Source organism: Danio aesculapii, chromosome 15 (assembly GCF_903798145.1).
Source record: "Danio aesculapii chromosome 15, fDanAes4.1, whole genome shotgun sequence".
Taxonomy (NCBI): Eukaryota; Metazoa; Chordata; class Actinopteri; order Cypriniformes; family Danionidae; genus Danio; species Danio aesculapii.
This window is the reverse complement of record NC_079449.1, coordinates 30400077-30419605: the sequence shown is the minus strand read 5'-3', so window position 1 is coordinate 30419605 and position 19529 is coordinate 30400077. Positions and strand designations below refer to the sequence as shown.

The following is a 19529-nucleotide window of genomic DNA, read 5'->3' as shown; positions in this document are numbered from 1 at the left end:
TGTTGTGTTGTGTTGTGTGTTTGGTTTGGTTTGGTTTGGTTTTGTGTTTGTTTTTGGTTTTGTTTTGTTTTGGTGTTGTGTTGTGTTGTGTTTTTGTTGTTTTTGTTTTTGCTTTTGTTTTGTTTTGTGTTGTGTTGTGTTGTGTTGTGTTGTGTTTTTGCTTTTGTTTTTGCTTTTGTTTTGTGTTGTGTTGTGCTTTTGTTTTGTTTTGTTTTTTGTTTTTTGTTTTGTTTAAAAAGACATTTAAAAAGAACATATCTTAGAGCAGTAATCACAATATGGTGATACCGCAATATATATATATATATATATATATATATATATATATATATATATATATATATATATATATATATATATATATATATATATGTGTGTGTGTGTTATTTTTATCCAAGGTTATCATACTGTCAGGATCTTATATCAGCCCATGCCTATTTAGCACTTAATTCAATCCTCTGCTTAAAGTATAGTTCAGCAAAACAATAAAATTACCTCATCATTTACTCACGCTCAAGTGGTTCTAAACTTTTAGTGGTTCTAAATATCTTTCTTCTGTTGATCTGAACAAGATATCCGGAAAATGTTAGAAACAAGCAGCCATTGAAAAACATAATAGAAACAAGTAGGCTGCTGCTTTACAGCATTCTTCAGTTTATCTACTTTGTTGTCCAACAGAAGAAATAAACTCAAACAGACTTGGAACAAGTGAATTTTCTTTTTTTTGGGTGAACTATCCCCAAATATATATGTTTTTTTCAAGTGTGTTGATGTTTCTACTCTTGTCTAATTTCTTACAACAACCTCTCAGTGTGAAGTTCTTAAAAGAAAGTTTTTTCAAACTCTTAAAAGTTTAATTTAAAAAAATGTCATCGAACTTTTAACTCTGCACAATCATCACACTCCTGTCTTACTATTCCTTTCTCTGCTAATGAACATATGATGCAATGTTCAGAGAGGTTTATTCAAGTGGCTTGTTTTGCCTTGAAAAATTCAGGAGGCCTATAATCACACGTTTACACATCTTTCATTGTACCCAACTCATGGGTCTGTGCTAACTAAACATCTGCACTTGTGTACTGTATAATGTTAATGAGAAAATTATACTTTAGTCAAATTCTACAAGCTGAAACCCAATTGGAAAAATAAAGACAGTTTCCAGCAAAAGGTATGTAAGATAACCATGAAGCGCTTCATACTTTCCAGATGACAGCAGTGAACAGACACAGCACTGTTTGTTTTGGCAAGTATGAGTCTTGAAGGCAAAGTTCTAACATTCACACAAGGTCAAAAAAGTTTTTTTAGCAATGCCATAGAAGAAACTTTTTGGTTCCATAAAAAGTGGTTCTTTTTCACTTAAAATGAGCCTTTTTTTGTGAATAAAAAGGTTCTATGAATATAAAATGTTGTTTTTATGAAAATATTGATGCTAATGAAGAAAAAAAAAAAGCCAATTGGAGATTCTAGTCAAATCCAATAAAATAAGTTTAAGTAATAAAAATATTTTTAAATGACCATCCTAGCTTTGCATGACATAAACATTAATATGGTAATAAAGTAATACAATTTAATATTTTTATGTCCAATTCGAAACATTTCATCATTCTAATGCAGTATCACAGTTTATTAATTATATTTATTAATTATAACCATCCAATAATAATTTAAGAAGTAATCACTTATTATTATTATTATTATTATTATTATTATTATTATTATTATTATTATTATTATACACTTTAAAATATGAACATGCTTTAATGCCGATTATGCAGTTGTGTAATACTTCATAAAGTGTAATTAATAAATTATTTTTTTAAATTAATCAACTGTAATATTATGTCCATACAGACTTCTATAAACATAAAATATTCATATTTAAAATCAAATCAAGATAGAACATTAACAATTAAATAATGACTGAGACATAGAGAATGATACACATATGAACTACACTGTTCCTATTTACTGTGACCTTTTATGTGAAACTGCTTTGACACAATCTACATTGTATAATCGCTATACAAATAAAGGTGAATTGAATTGAATACAGCGTGTTCATTAAGTTAGACTGAGAACCAAATCCAAAATTTAGCAGCAAAAAAAGTTGTAAAAAGAATAAATACAAACTTGATGTCCTGCTACAATGAGAATTACTTATCTAATTAGAAATGAAGGCTACAAGATGAACAGAAAAAAATAAGTTTTATTCAACTGTGGGGTATTTATCCAAATGAGGATATATCCAATCTCAGGTATTGACGGTTATTAACAGCACTTGAACTCCCCAAAAAACAAGAGATGGCATTTGGAAAAACATTCCAGTTCTCTTATTTCCGCTCGCTTCATCTTTATGCATTCCAACCACACGTCGACCAATAAGAGCTCAGGAGACGCAGACTTCTGATCCCAGTCTTACATTCCGTCTTCTCTCTGTCTGGAGTGACACGTACAAACACACAGCTCTTCAAATGCTTTTTTCAGAGACGCTCAAACCCCCTGCCATGTCAGAGGCTCACTCCTGCTCTTCCTGACCTTTTCCTGTCTCTTAATGTTTGCCGGGGTCACGGTGCCACTCTTACTGTGACGTGCCTGGATTATTTGAATACCTTAAAGCAAAAAGACCTCAATAGCTTCCGTTCTGGATGTCTAAAACAAACAGCGAGAGATTTTACATGATTGACGTTATACTAACAGGAGTAAAAGAGCTGTTTTTAAGCATATTCCAATATTCTCAAGCACGGTGTTAAACAAAATTAAATGAGATATTTGAAGAGCACTGATCAAAATTAAGAGAGCACTTTCAGTTTTTTGCAGATATGGATGATAATCTGCACATTATGGTAAATTCCTTAATTTTCTGACAAATTCTATTTAACTGGCAGTCATTTTTTATTGTAATCCCTAAATACACTTTACAAAAAAGAGTGTTTTTGTTTAAAAGAAAACTCCACTCTTTTTAGAAATAGGCTCCCTTATCCCGGTTACAAGTAGTCCAAAATGCTGCTACAAGGCTTTTAACAGGGACCAAGAAACATGAGCACATTACCCCAGTTTTACGCACTGGCTGCCTGTGCACTATCGGGTCACTTTTAAAATGCTGCTCTTGGTTTTTAAATCTCTAAATGGCCTGGCACCTTCTTATCTGTCAGACATTTTAATTGAGCATCAGCCTGGTCTGTCTCTTCGGTCATCTAACCAGAGATTGTTATGCATCCCTAAGTCGAGGCTGAAATGCAGAGGTGACCGTGCTTTTGCAGTAGCTGGTCCTAGGTTGTGGAATGCTCTGCCCCTCTGTATCAGATCTGTTTCATCCCTGTCTGTTTTTAAATCTAGGTTAAAAACTTATCTCTTTGATTTGGCATATTATCAGTGAAAAGTGTCTGTTTTAGCAATAATTTTATAATTCTATATATAATTTTGTTTTTATCTGTTTTGATTTGTACTGTGCAACACATTGGTCAACCTCTGGCTGTGTTAAATAGTGCTATAGAAATAAAATTGACATTGACATTGACATTAAATAATTGAATTTTCCCATTTTTGAATCCATTTCAGAAAGAGCTTTATTTCCAGGTATGTTTACACATACGAGGAATTTGTTTTCGTGACAGAGCTTCTACAGTGCAACAGGATAACAGAGACAGGACAAAAAACAGATAATAAATATATAAAAAAAAAATAGTAGTGAATGCAGTAGTGAATTAGTGAATTTGGAGTCGATCTGGGGTGCGTTTCCCAAAAGACAGCATAACTTGTGGCTAAACTGTCATAGTTCGATGCATCATTTGGGAAAGAACGATGAAGTGATGAGTGTTTCCCTAAACTGTAGTTGCTTTGTCGCCGATCCATCATTTGAACCATGTTAGTTCTAACATTAAACATCTAATGGGGCGAAGTAACAACTTCTTTAGAGAAAACACCTATAATTTCTTTGTGCAAATAATATTGTTTTACACGCACACGAATTAAAAAAAAATCCAATATTAATTTTGATAAAAACATGCACTACTTTCCATATTAATTCAAATGTATATAAACGACACATATAGGACTTATATACAGAATGTTTCCTTTCCAAATATTACTGAGAATATTCCATATTCTATTCTAAAACATAAAATCACTTAGCTAACATGTATTCTAATCTCAATCATAATTCATATAAATCGTTAATGGTTGCAATTTGCAGTAGGCTATTTTTTTAAGAAATGAAAGAAAAATCCTACTTATAATAATAAATAATAAATTAAAAGCATTAATGTATGCTATATATTTTTGTTTTCACAAGCTTTGGAGATGTAACGTAAATTCTGCTTTTAAATAACAGGTCACCTATAGCTTTCGTCATGAGCCACGGCTCCATTCAAAATGGCATAAATGTTTTCAAAGTGGACTGCGAAGGGAGCGCAATTGTCAATGTGAAGATCGCTAAAACTGAACTGTAAAAATACTTTGAAAGCAAATTACTTGTAAGAGAGACGACTTTAATGTTTTTTTTAAATCATTCCAAGTTTAAATGTTGGAACATTCGAAAGGAATAGGGCATAGGGCATAACGGAATAGAACGCAGCCAGTAACTATGTTTCTAGTTTGCGAATGTTTGTTGGACCGATGGATTTGGAAAATGCCAAATGAACAAACTATATGTAACGACTAAACTTGCTAACTTTGTTGACTAATGATGGTGTTGGAAACATATCCCTGATCAGAGCACTTTTAGCTCAGCTTTGAATAAATCATTGAATTGGATTAGCCCATTAGCATCTTAATCGTAAATTTAAAAAACCCAACAGACCCAGAGATATGCCGAATGGATTCACAAATGATACAACTCAAATGACTCAAAGATGTATGAGCCTATCCCCCCGTCCCCCAAAACTAATGTTAACTAGCACAACTTGAATAATTTGACTAATTTGATTTGAATAATGCATTAGTAAATGTTGAACTTTATCACAATATATAATATTAAGGTAAGCAAATATATAGACAAATGTTAACTAATGGAACTTTAGGAAACTTTAGGATTTATTTGACAAAAAACTGTAAATATAATTATAAAACAAGCATTTTTGATTCCTACACAAGTTCCATACTACCCGAATCCAAAGTGACTTACTCAAAACATAATGCCTCTTATATATCTTTGAAAAAAATCTTAACTGTATATACATCCTCTGAATTATTCAAATGATTCAAATATTTTCACAGTACTTCCTATTATATATATATATATATATATATATATATATATATATATATATATATATATATATATATATATAAAATTATTTTTTTTATTTATTTATTTTATTTTTTTAGTTAGGCTGGAATATATATTTTTTTATGTTTTTAAACAAATTTAAGAGCAATATTATTGGCCCTCTTTAGGAAAAAATGATTAGCTACTTTTTTTGAACTGGCTACAGAAGAAACCACTGTTGTCCAATAATATTATGTTTAAAAATGTGTTGATATTAACAGCACTTGGGAAATATTTGAAAAAGAATACAAATTTTCACAGGAGGTCTTATAATTTTGACTTCAACTGATTATAAAATGTATGTTAAAAAAATAATGTTTTTTTTAACAGGCTTCAAGCATTTGCAAATGTATTAGATTAATTAAATATACATTAATTTGCCATTAATTATGAAAAGTATATTTTAACATAACTTTAAATATACTTTTTAAAATTCAAATATTCAATTGTGGCGTAGTTTGACCAACAGTTTTATTTCTGATATTGTGTCCATTTGTGAGCTAATAAAGCTGAAAGTTGAGAATATTGTACAAAACAGAGACATAATTCAAGAGCAGCGCATTATCCTCTGCAAACAAAGACAGTAACCAGACCCTCCAGTTACTTGGCTAAAGAACAAGACATTAATCGTAGACCATATTAGACCAGGCTTGTTGTTGTCCAATGAAAAGGTGAGGATATAGAGTGCCCTTTACCCACTGACCTCATCAGATTCATCACTTTGCCTTCCTGTGTCGTTTTTTTGGCCAAGTTTATATCAAAGAACTTCAGCAAAGGACAGAACTGACTGCCACTCATGTGAATTTGCCTGGCACACATTCGAACAGTAAGAGTTTCACTGCCAGCTCTTCTCAAAAAAAATAAATAAAAAACTGTGCCCCCGCTCAAGGGTAGAACTTTTTTTATTTGTCTCAAATGTTTGTAAAAAAATTAAAGAGCGGTCCATCTATAAAACATGGCCAGAGGACTGCGAGTCACACACACAAGGACACATTGTCATCTAAACACCATACATGACTAAATAATGCAGTATTATTTAAGCAAAGTGTATTACTAATCACAAAAATGAGCTGTAAATAAATTACTATATGCAGTATTTGTAAAGTATTATATGTAAATTCATCGTTTTATTTCCGAAAACAAATCTGACATTTTACAGTAACATTACAAATAACGCCACTTTAACCTGCAGCTTTTATATGGTCGGGAAACTTTTTTTACTGTCACATTTTTGCAATGTATAGTACTATACTGGTGGCACGGTGGCGCAGTGGTTAGTACTGTCGCCTCACAGCAAGAAGGTCACTGGATCGAGTCCTGGCTGGACATTTCTGTGTGGAGCATTTCTGTGTGGAGTTTGCATGAATGCATGAATTGGATGAACTAAATTGGCCATAGTCTGTGTGTGTGTGTGTGTGTGTGTGTGTGTGTGTGTGTGTGTGCGTGTGTGTGTGTGTGTGTGTGTGTGTGTGTGTGTGAGAATGTGAGTGTGTATGGGTGTTTTCCAGTACTAGATTGTAGCGTGAAGGCTATCCACTGTGTAAAACATATGCCGAAATAGTTGCCAGTTTATTCTGCTGTGGCGATCCCTGATAAATAAGGGACTAAACCGAAGGAAAATGAATGAATGAATGAATGAATGAATAGTACTATATTATAGTAATAAATCATAAAATACAATGCCATATTCTCATTAAATATTATATGATGATCATTAGGATTATGATGATCATTATGATGATAATTTCTTACTGGTACAATAATAATAATAATGTCATGTACTATTAATATAATAATAATGTACTATTTTAACTAATATTGATTGATTGATTGATTGATTGATTGATTGATTGATTGATTTAATGAATAAATGAATGAATAAACACTTGAATGAATGAACAAACAAACGAATGAATGAATGAATGAATGAATGAACGAACAAACAACTGAACGAGTGAATGAACGAACGAACAACTGAACGAATGAATGAATGAACGAACGAATGAATGAACAATTGAACGAATGAACAAATGAACGAATGAACGAACGAACGAACAAATGAATGAATGATCAATTGAACGAATGAATGATTGGTTGATTAAATGATTGATGTTTTACCCTTTTCTGGGTGGTTGCTACTATGTTGCTAGCTTGTCTGATATATACTACGGTCATTCCACAAACTGTCAAATGTGTTCTTTGCTATTTCTATGAACTTACTAAGGTGTTCTGTTTATTTAGTTCTATTATGAATAGTTCCAGTCTATCCTAGGTGGTTTCTGAGGTGTCGCCAACTAGTCAACAAGGTTGCCTGTGTTGTTTCTAGTACTCTGGGTTGTTTTATAATGTTGCGGATCTGAATAGTTGTAACATCCTGGTAATAGCTAGAGTGTTCTTCTGTAGAAGGCTTCTTGTTGGCTTTGAGACGTCTATGATGTTATGTTGTAGATATACTGTATGAATAGGCTTAAGCATTTTATTTGTGTTGACAGAAAAAATGTGGGACAATTTATGAAGTTTTACACTTTTGTGGTTTGTACAAGTAAGTGTTTTGGGCATAGTTCATACAAAATAAAAATGACCTTATCATTTACTGTCCCTCGTGTGGTTGGAAACCTTTAAGAGCTTCTTTTTTTAGTTCAAGATATTTCTAAGAATGTTGATTGCTGAAAACTTCAATAGTAGAAAAAAATACACAAACTGATTCAAATATGATTTCTTGGATTAACATTAAGCGGTTTGTAGCGAGTAAGAAGGTGTATGACCCCTTTAAGAGTATGCAACCCTTTTTTTGTTGTTGCTATGGTTGCATTAGACGCGAGCCCTGTACTGTATGTATGTGAGGGTAATGTACTGTTGCTTTCTTTATCTTCATTTATTTCAGTAACAATAACCCTGTGTGCTGCATTTTCTTTGTAAAGGACAGTATACCCATTCCCTGGACAATAAAATACCACTGGGGGAAATTATTTTTGCAATCTTTGTTTATTTGAGGGCTATCCATATTGCACCGTATGCAGGCTTCGTTACAGGTTGTAAACAATTTACTGAATTACTAAACCTAATTTGTTTGTTTAAATTTAACCCATATAAATTGTTCGCAACAACTTTGCAGTAATAATTTTTTTCAGGGTATTATGAAAGTCAATGAGTCCCAGCCACCAGCATTATTCAAAATATCTTATTTTGTGGTCAACAGAAAAAGGAAACTGGTGAGTAAATACCCAGCAGGCACACAAGACGTTAATAGGTCATGAGGTCAGGTGACCAAAATTCTAGCCAGCGTCTAAGGACAATGTTATTTTGGCGTCCAATAACAATGTCAAATTACGTTGATATTTGGCTTATTTTAGGTTGTGTTGGAAAGTGACCAAAATCTAATGTCTGATAGATGTCATAGTGGTAACGTTCACACAACGTCAAGGTGTAACATGGTTTGACGCTGATATTTGGTTGATTTTAGGTTGATTTTAAGTTGGACGTTGGACATTGAAGTCAGCCTGACGTTGGGTACTGACGTCAACCCGATTTTCATTTCCAAACAGAATCCAGCGTCCCCATGACTTTGGGGTACATTGGGGTACAACATCAAGTTGACGCCCTGTGCCTGCAGGGCAAGGGCCGACCGGCCATAGGGAGCACCGGGTCATTTCCTGACGGCCCGACGAGCAATCTGGCCTGCCACCGTGACTCTGGCCTGCCGCCCCTTTGTGAAGTCTTGATGAAGTCTTGAATCAAGCAGAACAAATGATGGACAGCAATGGAGAATCTCTTATATAAAACAAAATCTGTTCAAATATAACTAGGAATATGCTAAATATATCCGTTCAGCTGTCAAACACATCTTTCTGAGAATTCTTGAATATTTATATAACACAGCGTGTTGTTGCTATGCGCACTCAGTGTTGTACTTCACAGTCTTGATTACAAGAGACGGGTCAGAAAGTGTAAAGTCTGCACTGACCCAGATAATCAGCGCCACAGAAAGTCAGTTAACTGTCTCTTTTACCCAAATACTCTCCCTCTCTCTCTCCCTCGCTCTGTCGCTCTCTTGTTGTGAGGAGAATAGAGCATTAATCCGTCCCAGAGCAGATAACTCACTTTACACCCAACTGCAAGAACACAGGAAGCAAATACATTAAACCATCAACAAAATGCTCCAGAGGAGGCTCATGTGCATCTTGCTGTGTCAGAGGATATTGCTTTTATCTTCGTTATTAAAAAATTCTAATTGCACTTTACTGGGTCAAAACGCAGTTGCATGCCAAGTAAGCAAATTACAATAAATACCCCTTGTTTCTTCCTCTGTCTCGGTGTGCTACAAACAAGCCTTTTTGCATAATACGGCCAGTGAAAGTTGATATATTTAGTGTGTTAATCCATGACAGCAACGGGACAGATGCTTGTCATGGAGACCTCGTGTGACGTCCCCTGCGCAGTTGACCCGTGTCTGCCCTCATAATGACATGGAGGTGGTTAATGTCTTCACAGCAGAACAGCTTAAAATAATACAATTATGATCCTTAGTGCTTAAAAAGAACTATTTAAAGGGACAGTTCAACCAAAAATGTATATTCTGCCAACATTTACTCGAAACCTTCATATGTTTGATACCAATTTGAGAAAACTTTGTTAAACAAATGCTGGTGCCAGGATCCAGCATTCTTCAAAATAGAGATGCACCGATACCACTTTTTTGGAACCGATCCAATCCCTATACCTAAATTCTGAGTATCGACCGATACAGATCCGATCTCGATACTGTGCTGCTTTTTTTTTTGTTTTTTAAAGCATAATACAGATTCTATAGTTCTGGTGCTAAACTCAAATAATATTACTTCTTTAGTAAAAGTAACAGACCTATAGGCCTACTGTATATGACAGACGACACAACACATGATGCTTGCTATAAAATATAGGCTAGATTATTTGAGCATTCGTTATGAAGATACATTGAGCTGTTGTGGTCCAGCTTATGTTTCCTTTTTTAATATTAAAGAGTCACGAAACACCAAAACACATTTTTTGAGCTGTTGACAGTCATATATGTGCCCCATGCTGCTAAAAACACTATTAGTTTTCCCTCCCCCGACACTCCCACCTAAACAGAGCTGGACACACCCACTTTCCTGACTTTTTCCAAACTAGAGGTGTGAAAACACCCTGCTGAAACAGGGGGGTTTCATAGCCCTTTAAGATTTTTCTTTGAAATCTGTAATAGGCTACCTTTATTGACACTAACCGTTGATAAAATAACCAGCCTTTTAGCTAAGCCTGATATTTTCCTGCAGGTTTGACGCAGACTAAACTTAACTGTCTGAGGCCAGTTTTACTTAATAAACATTCTCTTTTCTGTAAAGACAATCCATATTGCGCCCGTCAGTTTCACCTTTATTAATTTAATCAAATCTTTGACCAAAATGAGCCAGGTTTTACAAACTAAAACTGAAAGCATTGAAAGTATTCGCCTCAGAAGAATAAACTCAGTCTGAAGGATGAGAGAACAGAAACTCAATGTGAGAATAATTTTAAGAAGTGGCGCACGTGAGCACGTGAATGAAGCACTTGATGCATCACTGAGACACAGCGCGCAGCCCTCTGGTATCTGCGGACACTTCCAAAACAGCAGCACAAAGGCTAGAAACAAGTGCGGTGAGGATCTGTCCAATGTATTATTGAGCCTTTTCTAATTTTCAAGTTTCAGGTAGGCCTACTTTGTGAGTGAAGAGCGGGTAATGACCCTCACTACTCCAGTGTTGCGAATGCAATCTGCTCATACAGGCACAGCGCAACATGATTTAGAAACAGCAATGAACTCTTGCTGCAGGTCAAAATGAACCCATTTAGTGCAAAACTAAATGCATTTCTCCACTGGTTATTTATATTAAGAGGAACAAATAGTCTTGGAGAAAGTTTTCCGTGTTGTCATCACTGTGACAGTTTGAATTGTGAATGAATGAATAATGATTGACAGGCGTGGCGGTGAGAATCGCTGAACTGAACATGAATTTAAGCACTGAAATATTCATCTGTGCTTCACATTAAACTATAGTATGGCTAAAGAACATTTGGCATATAGTAGGCATGCATGACAACTTTCTAGTGCCTTACAATAGGCTACCTTCATGGCTTTTGTTGGCTTATAAATTCAACACAGGCTCATTCTAAAAACGTAGCCCTACAGACGTTTCTGGAGACTGCGATTTACATAGCCAGAGGTACGCATGGCTGCATTTCATTTTTTAAACGAACATTACAGGGCGGTGTGACGGCATTCCTTTTCGTGCTTACCAGCTGACCGCTTACCTCCGTATGGACGGCATTCCGGCTGCAACCAGCTTGTCCTGTTAGCACGCCATGTACGTCGGCGGACTTGAGACTCAGTCAATCGATAAAATTGGTTGGGTTTAGGGAAGGGGGAGGGTGGGTCAGTCGATCTTTCACTCAGTCAGTCAAAAAGTCAGTCGACAGCAGCCTCTTGAGGGTTTACACAAGAGCAGCAGGCGCGAATGGCACTGGCGATGGAAATTTGAGATCTCAAAAAGCATACACAGCAGCCTCTCGTGGATTTGTGAAAACAAAAACTGCAGAAAAACGTAGTGCCGGGACTATTTTGCAGTCTCCAGAAACACCTGTAGAGCTGCGTTTTTAGAATGAGCCTGGGTTGTACAAATTACACAGAATAAAGTGCACATGCAAGATTGAATTTGGATCGGTACCAGCTGGCCGATACCTGATCAAGCAAAAATATGTGGTATCGAACCGATATCCGATTCAAGGGTGGGATCGGTGCATCCCTACTTCAAAATGTCTTCTTTTTTGTTCAACAGAATAAACTCATAAAGGTTTAAAACCACACAGAAGGAAAATAAATGATGAGGTAGTTTTCATTTTAGGGTGAACTATCCCTTTAAAAAGCCAAGAAAAACTACCTCCATGGCATTTCCCTCCATAAAAAAACTATACTGTGTCTCAGTAAATAGACTTCTCACATAACAGTGAACATCCTCACTGACACGTCTGCTTTTACTGTGCAGCAAATGTCAGTTTTATAGAGTAATGGAAATGTGATGTCATTGTGGGAGCTCTCAGTCAAAAAAAAAAACGAGGTCATCTTTAGCAGGGCTGGCATCAGTATGGCACTCAAGCTGACTGACAGAACAGTTTTCTAGTGACTGACGCCATATGCCAAGTGTGTGTGTGCCAAGGCTGTATCTAAGGTAACCATGTGTGCCTCTGGAGCCTTGTGGCAGTTTAGGGATGATAAATTATGCACTGCAGACCAGACTGACTTGAACCCACTCAGCTGTACAGTATGCAAATAAACAAACTTATAATTAATAATAGAGAAGAATATGTGGACATTTGTGACATAACTGATTATCTGAGTATAATATGAGCATTGATCAAATGCAACAAAATATAGTGACTAGGAAATGATGCCATGCAAATTCCATATGCCAAAGTTCATTGCCAATTTTTGTAAACATTGACAGAAATATAAAAAGTAGAAGGTGTACAATTTATTTTATTCAAATATAATATAAAAATAGTGTTACATTTTTTTCTGATTTTGTACTTAGAATATCCCAAATCCAAAGAAATAAGCTGTTTTAACAAGTGACACGGATTGTGTCCTGTGCCGCCATACTAATGACATGATAAACCCTCTATTTCTGGTATGGTTGACCTTATTGACCTTATTCTTTAATGTGGAAGTGTGCTCGTTATTGCGATTGTTTTAGAACTTCCGATTCAGTTGCCTATGGGAGAAATGACTAGTAATAATAAACGACAGAAAACAGTCAATCTACTTGCTCTACAAACAAGTGTTTGCATGACTATACAGACAAAGCAGAATAATATAATAAGAAAATATCAATTTGCAACATCAAACGTCATAACAAACTGCTTTTAACATCTAAAAATGAATGGAAGTGAATGAGACCGGACGTCTCAAGTCAAAAAGATTCAAATGGCTGTGCCTGCTTGTCCGCGAAGAATAAGGTCAATAAAATACAGTGAAACACCCTAGACCAGGGGTCAGGAACCTTTTTTCAGCAAAGAGCCATTTCAGATTTTTTTTTTATCAAATGTGTTTTTTTAAGAGCCATATGGGGTGTGTGTGTGTGTGTGTGTGTGTGTGTGTGCGTGTGTGTGTGTGTGTGTGTGTGTGTGTGCGTGTGTGTGTGTGTGTGTGTGTATATTTATTTAAACAAATTAAACAAAACCATTACTTAAGTCCATGCACAACTAAAAAATAAACAAATATGATGCATCATAATGTATAAAGAAAGGAAAATTTACAGATCTTTTTTTTCTTTTTGCCATCGTCACTCATGAATATATGAATTTACGTGTGTGGGGTTACAATAGAAATGTAAAATACCATAGATATGTAAGAAATATAACTTGCTCTTTATTGTTGTCGTGATTCAAGTTAAACCACAGCACCACATATGCGCATTGGTTGAAACGTCCTTTTATTGTAAACCGAGTTCTTATTCATTTTGCTGTAGAAAATTCAATATAAAGGGAATTGTAATTGTATTTTCAATAAGAAACCGGTTTCTAGTAACAGTTCTATCTTTATAAAAATCTGAGATATTATTGAAGAAAAACAGCTGGAGAGCCACATATTTTTGGTCAAAGAGCTACATGTGGCTCCCGAGCCATTGGTTCCCTACCCCTGCCCTAGACCCTTTATTACACTTAGTTTATTATATTTCACTATGACAGAACCCTAATGTGTATTTGTTATTACAACTGCACTGTGAACTGTGGCATAATAAAAGTTCTCATGCCGCATCAGTCTTGTCTCTCATAAGCAATTGTTTAAGCACTCTCGATTTGCTTTGACAGCTTTCAGTTTAAGCCTGGTTTATACTTCTGCGTGGAGTGATCGGCTGATCGTTGACCTTGCACGTTGTTGTGCATTTATACTTCTGTGTGCGGTTTGTGTTGCTCTGCAATAACACTTCCGAAATGCTAGCTGGCAGTAGATTTAAATGTTCCTCTGTGTCATGTTCTTAGCGAGTGTTTTGTTTTTCTGAACGCTACAAGTAGCTAAAACTCGCTCATTCAGAGGCGGGAACCGGCGGACATGCAACAACTTTAATCATAAGGTAAACACAAAACAAATGTTTCCATCTGAAGCTCTTTTCACGAGACTTGTCACTTGTAAACACTCGCTCCATTGGGCTCACGGCTCTCAACACTGCCCACACTCGTCACAGCTACGTGTAGTTACATTTTTTGAGCGGTGTACGTCAGCCACGGCAAGGTCTATGCGACTGCGTGCCTACTGCACAGAAGTATAAATCAGTCTTTACTCTGCTTCATACCATACCATACGAATAAGTTCTGAATATGTTAGGATTCCTGTAGGATGTAGAGAAGACAACAATTCCCATGATTCCACACTCAGTCACTGCGTCATCACATTACACCTTTGTTTGTTGTGAATATGCACCCTCTAGTGGCAAAAACTACACACTTTGACTTTAAGAGTTGGCTTGTTAACCCTAAATAACTTTCCAAGTCCAAGTACTAAGTACAAATTATCCAAACACCCAAAATAAACTTCTTGTTGGGTCATGGTTTTTGGCTAAATGTCACTGAACTGAAATTCTGGTTCTTTCATTTTGGTGCATTGCTACTCACATTTTTAAATATTTGCTATTCAAAAGCTTTCAGCCTAATTCGCATCGCACCAAGAGACAGCAACAAACCCTTTGTTGGGTTGTGTAGGATCAATGTGTTAGCCCTATCAGTGGCTGTTGCTGAATTGGCACTCGTCAGGTCATGGAATGTCTGGTAAAGTGCTGTAATCAGGTGATTGTCTGCATTTATCAGTCTGGTGTGAATTGGCCTTTAAGTACTAGTAAACTCCCGTACACCCCCACTTCTTAAAAACAATCTATTCGAATTTAAATACATTGCTTAGCCAGTGAATACCTCCCAGAAGTATTCTATTTTTGCCACCTTTGCTTACGGCAACTCTAATATAGCCTCCAGACTGTCAATACCTTCTTTCTTAATGCTTCAACGAACATGCGTTCTGTGCCATGGCATGTTACATGATGTTTTGACCTCTCCTTTGTATGATAGTCAGCCGCCAAAAAAACCCTGCTGTAACACTCCCTGGAGCTCATTTTTGCTTGTCATGCAAGACGGTCTCCTGCTCCTTCTCAACAGGAGCCAAGAGGCAGTCAAATGAGCTCAGTGTGGCTGATGCTCACGTCAGATGCATCAGAGTCTGAAGTTTATATTGAAATGCAGACTTGCTTGACGGATGATGTATAGATGTATAGATAGTGCACTGAACAGATAAGGGCTGTTTATTAATGAACCACAGAAGCCACCAGACCATGACAAAATACCTTCATGAGTCAATTCACAAGACCGACAGTTCAGATAATGAGTGATGTAATGGCTGACCGTTATACGGTTACTAAACAACATTCAAGAGAACATCTGATCGTTCTCCACCACCAAACATTCTGTACTATTTACACTCAACATTTTGCAAATCTTTCAGAACAAAGTCTGAATCAAAGGTCATTTCTTGTTTGCTTTATTTCGTACTAAACCTTTCTGCAGAAAGCACGTTTGCGGTTATGAGGTCATTGGCATGTTGAGCTCATTTACTGAAGCTCATTCTTTGGGCATTTATTCCAGCACATTTCATCAGAACAAAGACAAAAAGGTGCACAGTAGAACTGCACAAGCTTAGCAAATACCATACTGAAGATGGTTTCTGCTGGAAGTATTGATGTATGACTCTGTACGCAGGTAGATGACCTCTAAAAGCAATAAACAGCCACAATTGGTAATTACAAGGGAAGCAGACAAGAGTTGTTTCAGACACAAACACATATAAAACTTCACAGGGGCCTTTGTCTCAGCGGCTTCATTCTGGGCTGCAACCGGACCAAGATGTCTACTGTTCCCTCCCAGCTCTCAGTAAAAGAGACAACAAACAATGGGGTTGCCATGGTAAAATCAGACCCCTCTGCCTCAGCACGACAGCGGATTAGTCAGTGTGTCAGTTCTGCCTACAATGTCCAGTATTCTCACCAAAAACACAATCGCTAATGTTTGCTAAGTGTGTTAAGAGTACAGTACATTCAGAGATCAGAGTGCACAGAGGATCTCACCTGGAAAATACTGTACGCAGAAACTTGCTATGTACATATAGAAAGGCATGTAGAGGCAGCACCCTACATGACATGTACAAACAGATAAGGGTATTCTTTTTCTAGAGCGATTCTTTATTCGATTTCAAGTAGGCATCTGCAAACAAATCATCTGTCCATCAACGATAATAATTCTACTCAAGCTACTTTTTAGTTGATATATGAAGTCTTTTTCCTCTTATAACCCAACTGATTTGAAAACTGTGTAAAATAAATGCATGCATTTGTAAGTGTGCCACTTCATCTCACTTACCAGTCTCTCCATTTCCTGCTCTCTGAGTCGCTCTTCTCTTTGGCGTCGATGGTACTCCAGAAGGTCATCCTCGTTGTCGCTGATCTCTGTGATGCTGTTTTTGCGCTCCCTCATGCCTGGATGAGGCATCCGGAGGTCTCTGTGGCCTGCTGACATCTTTCGGTGGCTCCTGGGACTAGATCGTGGAGAAGACCCAGGCAGAGAACTTAGGCTGAAGGCAGAAGAGAGTGAGTTCCCAAAACTTCCCTTTCGTCCACTGCTTTCGCCAGTCAGTCCAGAGGTGGGCGAAGGACTACGAGTGCGCATCGCACGAGGACTGAAAGGCTCCTCTGTAGGAGACCCTGTTTTCCTCCTGAGTCTGGGACTCTCCGGCACCATTCTTGGGGGAGGGCTCTCTGGAGTTCGCAGGGTTCCTGGTAGAGCACCTGGGAGCACAGGAACCCCCCTGCGAGCTATGGAGGGGCTGAGAGGGGGGAGTTCCCTCATGCTGCTCCCTTCAAGATTCCTGCGGGCCAGCCGCGGACTTTCTGGAGGCTGCAGTGTTCGAGGATGTGGGTGTGGAGGTCCACCTTGAATGATGTGAACAATGGGGTCCAATGGGGGCTGGAAAGATCTTGACGGTGGGGAGAGTTGGTGAGAGGGGCTGGCCGTCAAAGAACGATCTGGCTGAGGTTGCTCACAGAAAGGACTTGAGGGTCGATCTTGGAGAACAATGGTAGTTTTGGTTCTGGGACTAGAGGGTGAGGCAGATGAGGACGCAGTGGAGAATTTGGGGGCTAATCTAGGACTACCTGGAACTGGTACCCGACTAACAGATGGGAAATCAGTTGGAGCTGTAGAGATGGAGACTGAGGGCAGAATGTGAGTCTGTATGGGGCTGTCTGGGGTTTTAGCCATCGAGCTGTCTTGGTTCAACCCCCTACGGCTTGGCTTTGGGCTTGGCGGTGCTTCTAAAAGTGCCTTTCGCTGGAGTCTGGGACTCTCAGGCACCTTTGGCCCACTGTTGCCACTGGAATAGCTGGGCAGTATGGTCCGTGGCTGAGGTATGGGTGGCTGGCTGGTGTAATTGTAACTAGAAGACCTCACTGGCACAGGAGGAAGCATGTGAGGCTGGTCCTGATAACCAATTGGTGAGGGAGTGGTGTAGCTACCACTGCTGGCAGCTGAGGGAGATGACAGAGGAGAAAAAGGAGGGGAGTTATTCTCATAACTAGAGCCCACAGACATAGCACCAGGGCTCGTTGGGGGAGAGAGAAGAAAGCGCCCCCCTCCATTTAACATCGGAGAAAGGGGAGACTGTGAGATGGACTGACTAGAGGGCTTCTTTGACTCGGAGGATGAGGGCTGAGGGTCATCCATGACTAATGAGTCCATAATGTCCTGAAGGTCCTTCTCAATGGAACTGACGATGGCACTGTGCTCAGGGCGCACTCTTTCGTTGGAGACCAAGTGGGATTTTGCTTCTCCTGAAGAGTGGTTCCCATTGACCAGGTTCTCTGAATCTGAAAGAAAAGGAAAAAAATTATAACACTTTGCCATAAACAAACATAAAAATACACACATTTCAGAATGCCTCAGGTGTAACAAAAATGAATTCATTATTAAATCATTTTTGAATTTGAGATAATTTACATTGTCCATGCGAATGGTTCCGTTATCAATTCTGAATGATCCGATCACTCATTAAAACAAATGTTTTTGGAATTGCTAGTTAATAAACATAATTTTACAGAAGAATCATCTGATAAATGTAATTGAGTTTTAGTACTGTATTCTTTAATTTTACACAGAATAAAAACATGGTTTAAAATTACTGAAAGACAGATTTAAAAATACAAACAGTTCAAACGAATAAATTCCCAATAATAATTTCCATCACTAGCCAGATGAAGTGACAGTGTACAGAAAACAAGAAGAGCACTTACGAGTAAGTGGATGCATTTGGCTTTGTCACCCCACCTAACCCCAACTATTATTCTCAGTACTACACCTGAGCTTTTAATGCAAGTACCTGCAGCTCTTTTGGCACTGCAGAGATGCATTTAATCCATTAGCCCCATTCAACAGCCTCCAAGTTTAACACTGCTGCCAAACACACAGAAGACGAATGCTCAAATAGAAATAGTGGTTACCAAATGGAAACTCAGAGAGAAAGTCTGCCAGGCTCCAGCCTGAGAGGATAAACGTCAAATGAATATGTGCTCAAATGGCCAAATCACTGAGAGCCCCGCTGGTAATTCAATCTATCTCTCAGGCAACTGACCATCTCCAATGCAAATGGTTCTTCTGCTCAAAGTGACACAGGCCTATAAAGTAAAAATGGTCATTATCTAAACCAGAGGTTTTCAAACTGGGGCTCAGGAAACCCCATTGTGGCTTCAAGTGGAGTTAGAGGTACAGTATGTGAGGTAACATTATAATAGTATATTATCAGTATATGTGCTTTGAAACAATATTTACTGTAAAATTCCATTCAAATAAACCTGACTACGTTCTAAATGTACTTCAAATGATATTTTAACAATTAATATAATCACAATACAAAAGTGAGCTAATAAATTTTTTACAATATGTCTTGTAATTTCATGATAATTAAGTAATTGATAATTAATAATTCATATACACTTAAGGGCCTGTATATGAAATACATGTGTTGCCCCTAGCGGAGTATTTATCATATTTTGGTATCATTAAAGGTCCTTGGCAACACAAAAATGTATTAAAAAAATAAAAATAAATGGTCTAATATACAATATTTAAAATAAAGCCAAGAATTTGGAAGATATTTCACTTAACATTTTAACAGATGTCG

General features: G+C 37.3%; 1 protein-coding gene across 14 annotated transcripts in view; it reads right to left on the bottom strand.

Annotated features, from left to right (window-relative positions):
• The window catches only part of phldb1b (pleckstrin homology-like domain, family B, member 1b), a 144835-nt gene that overhangs the window by 58895 nt on the left and 66411 nt on the right, over positions 1–19529 (bottom strand). For all 14 annotated transcript variants that reach the window (XM_056474492.1, XM_056474486.1, XM_056474488.1 and 11 more), the window contains one exon: positions 16718–18219. In XM_056474492.1, the coding sequence (XP_056330467.1) occupies positions 16718–18219 (1502 nt within the window). The remainder of the gene's footprint in view (positions 1–16717; positions 18220–19529) is intronic.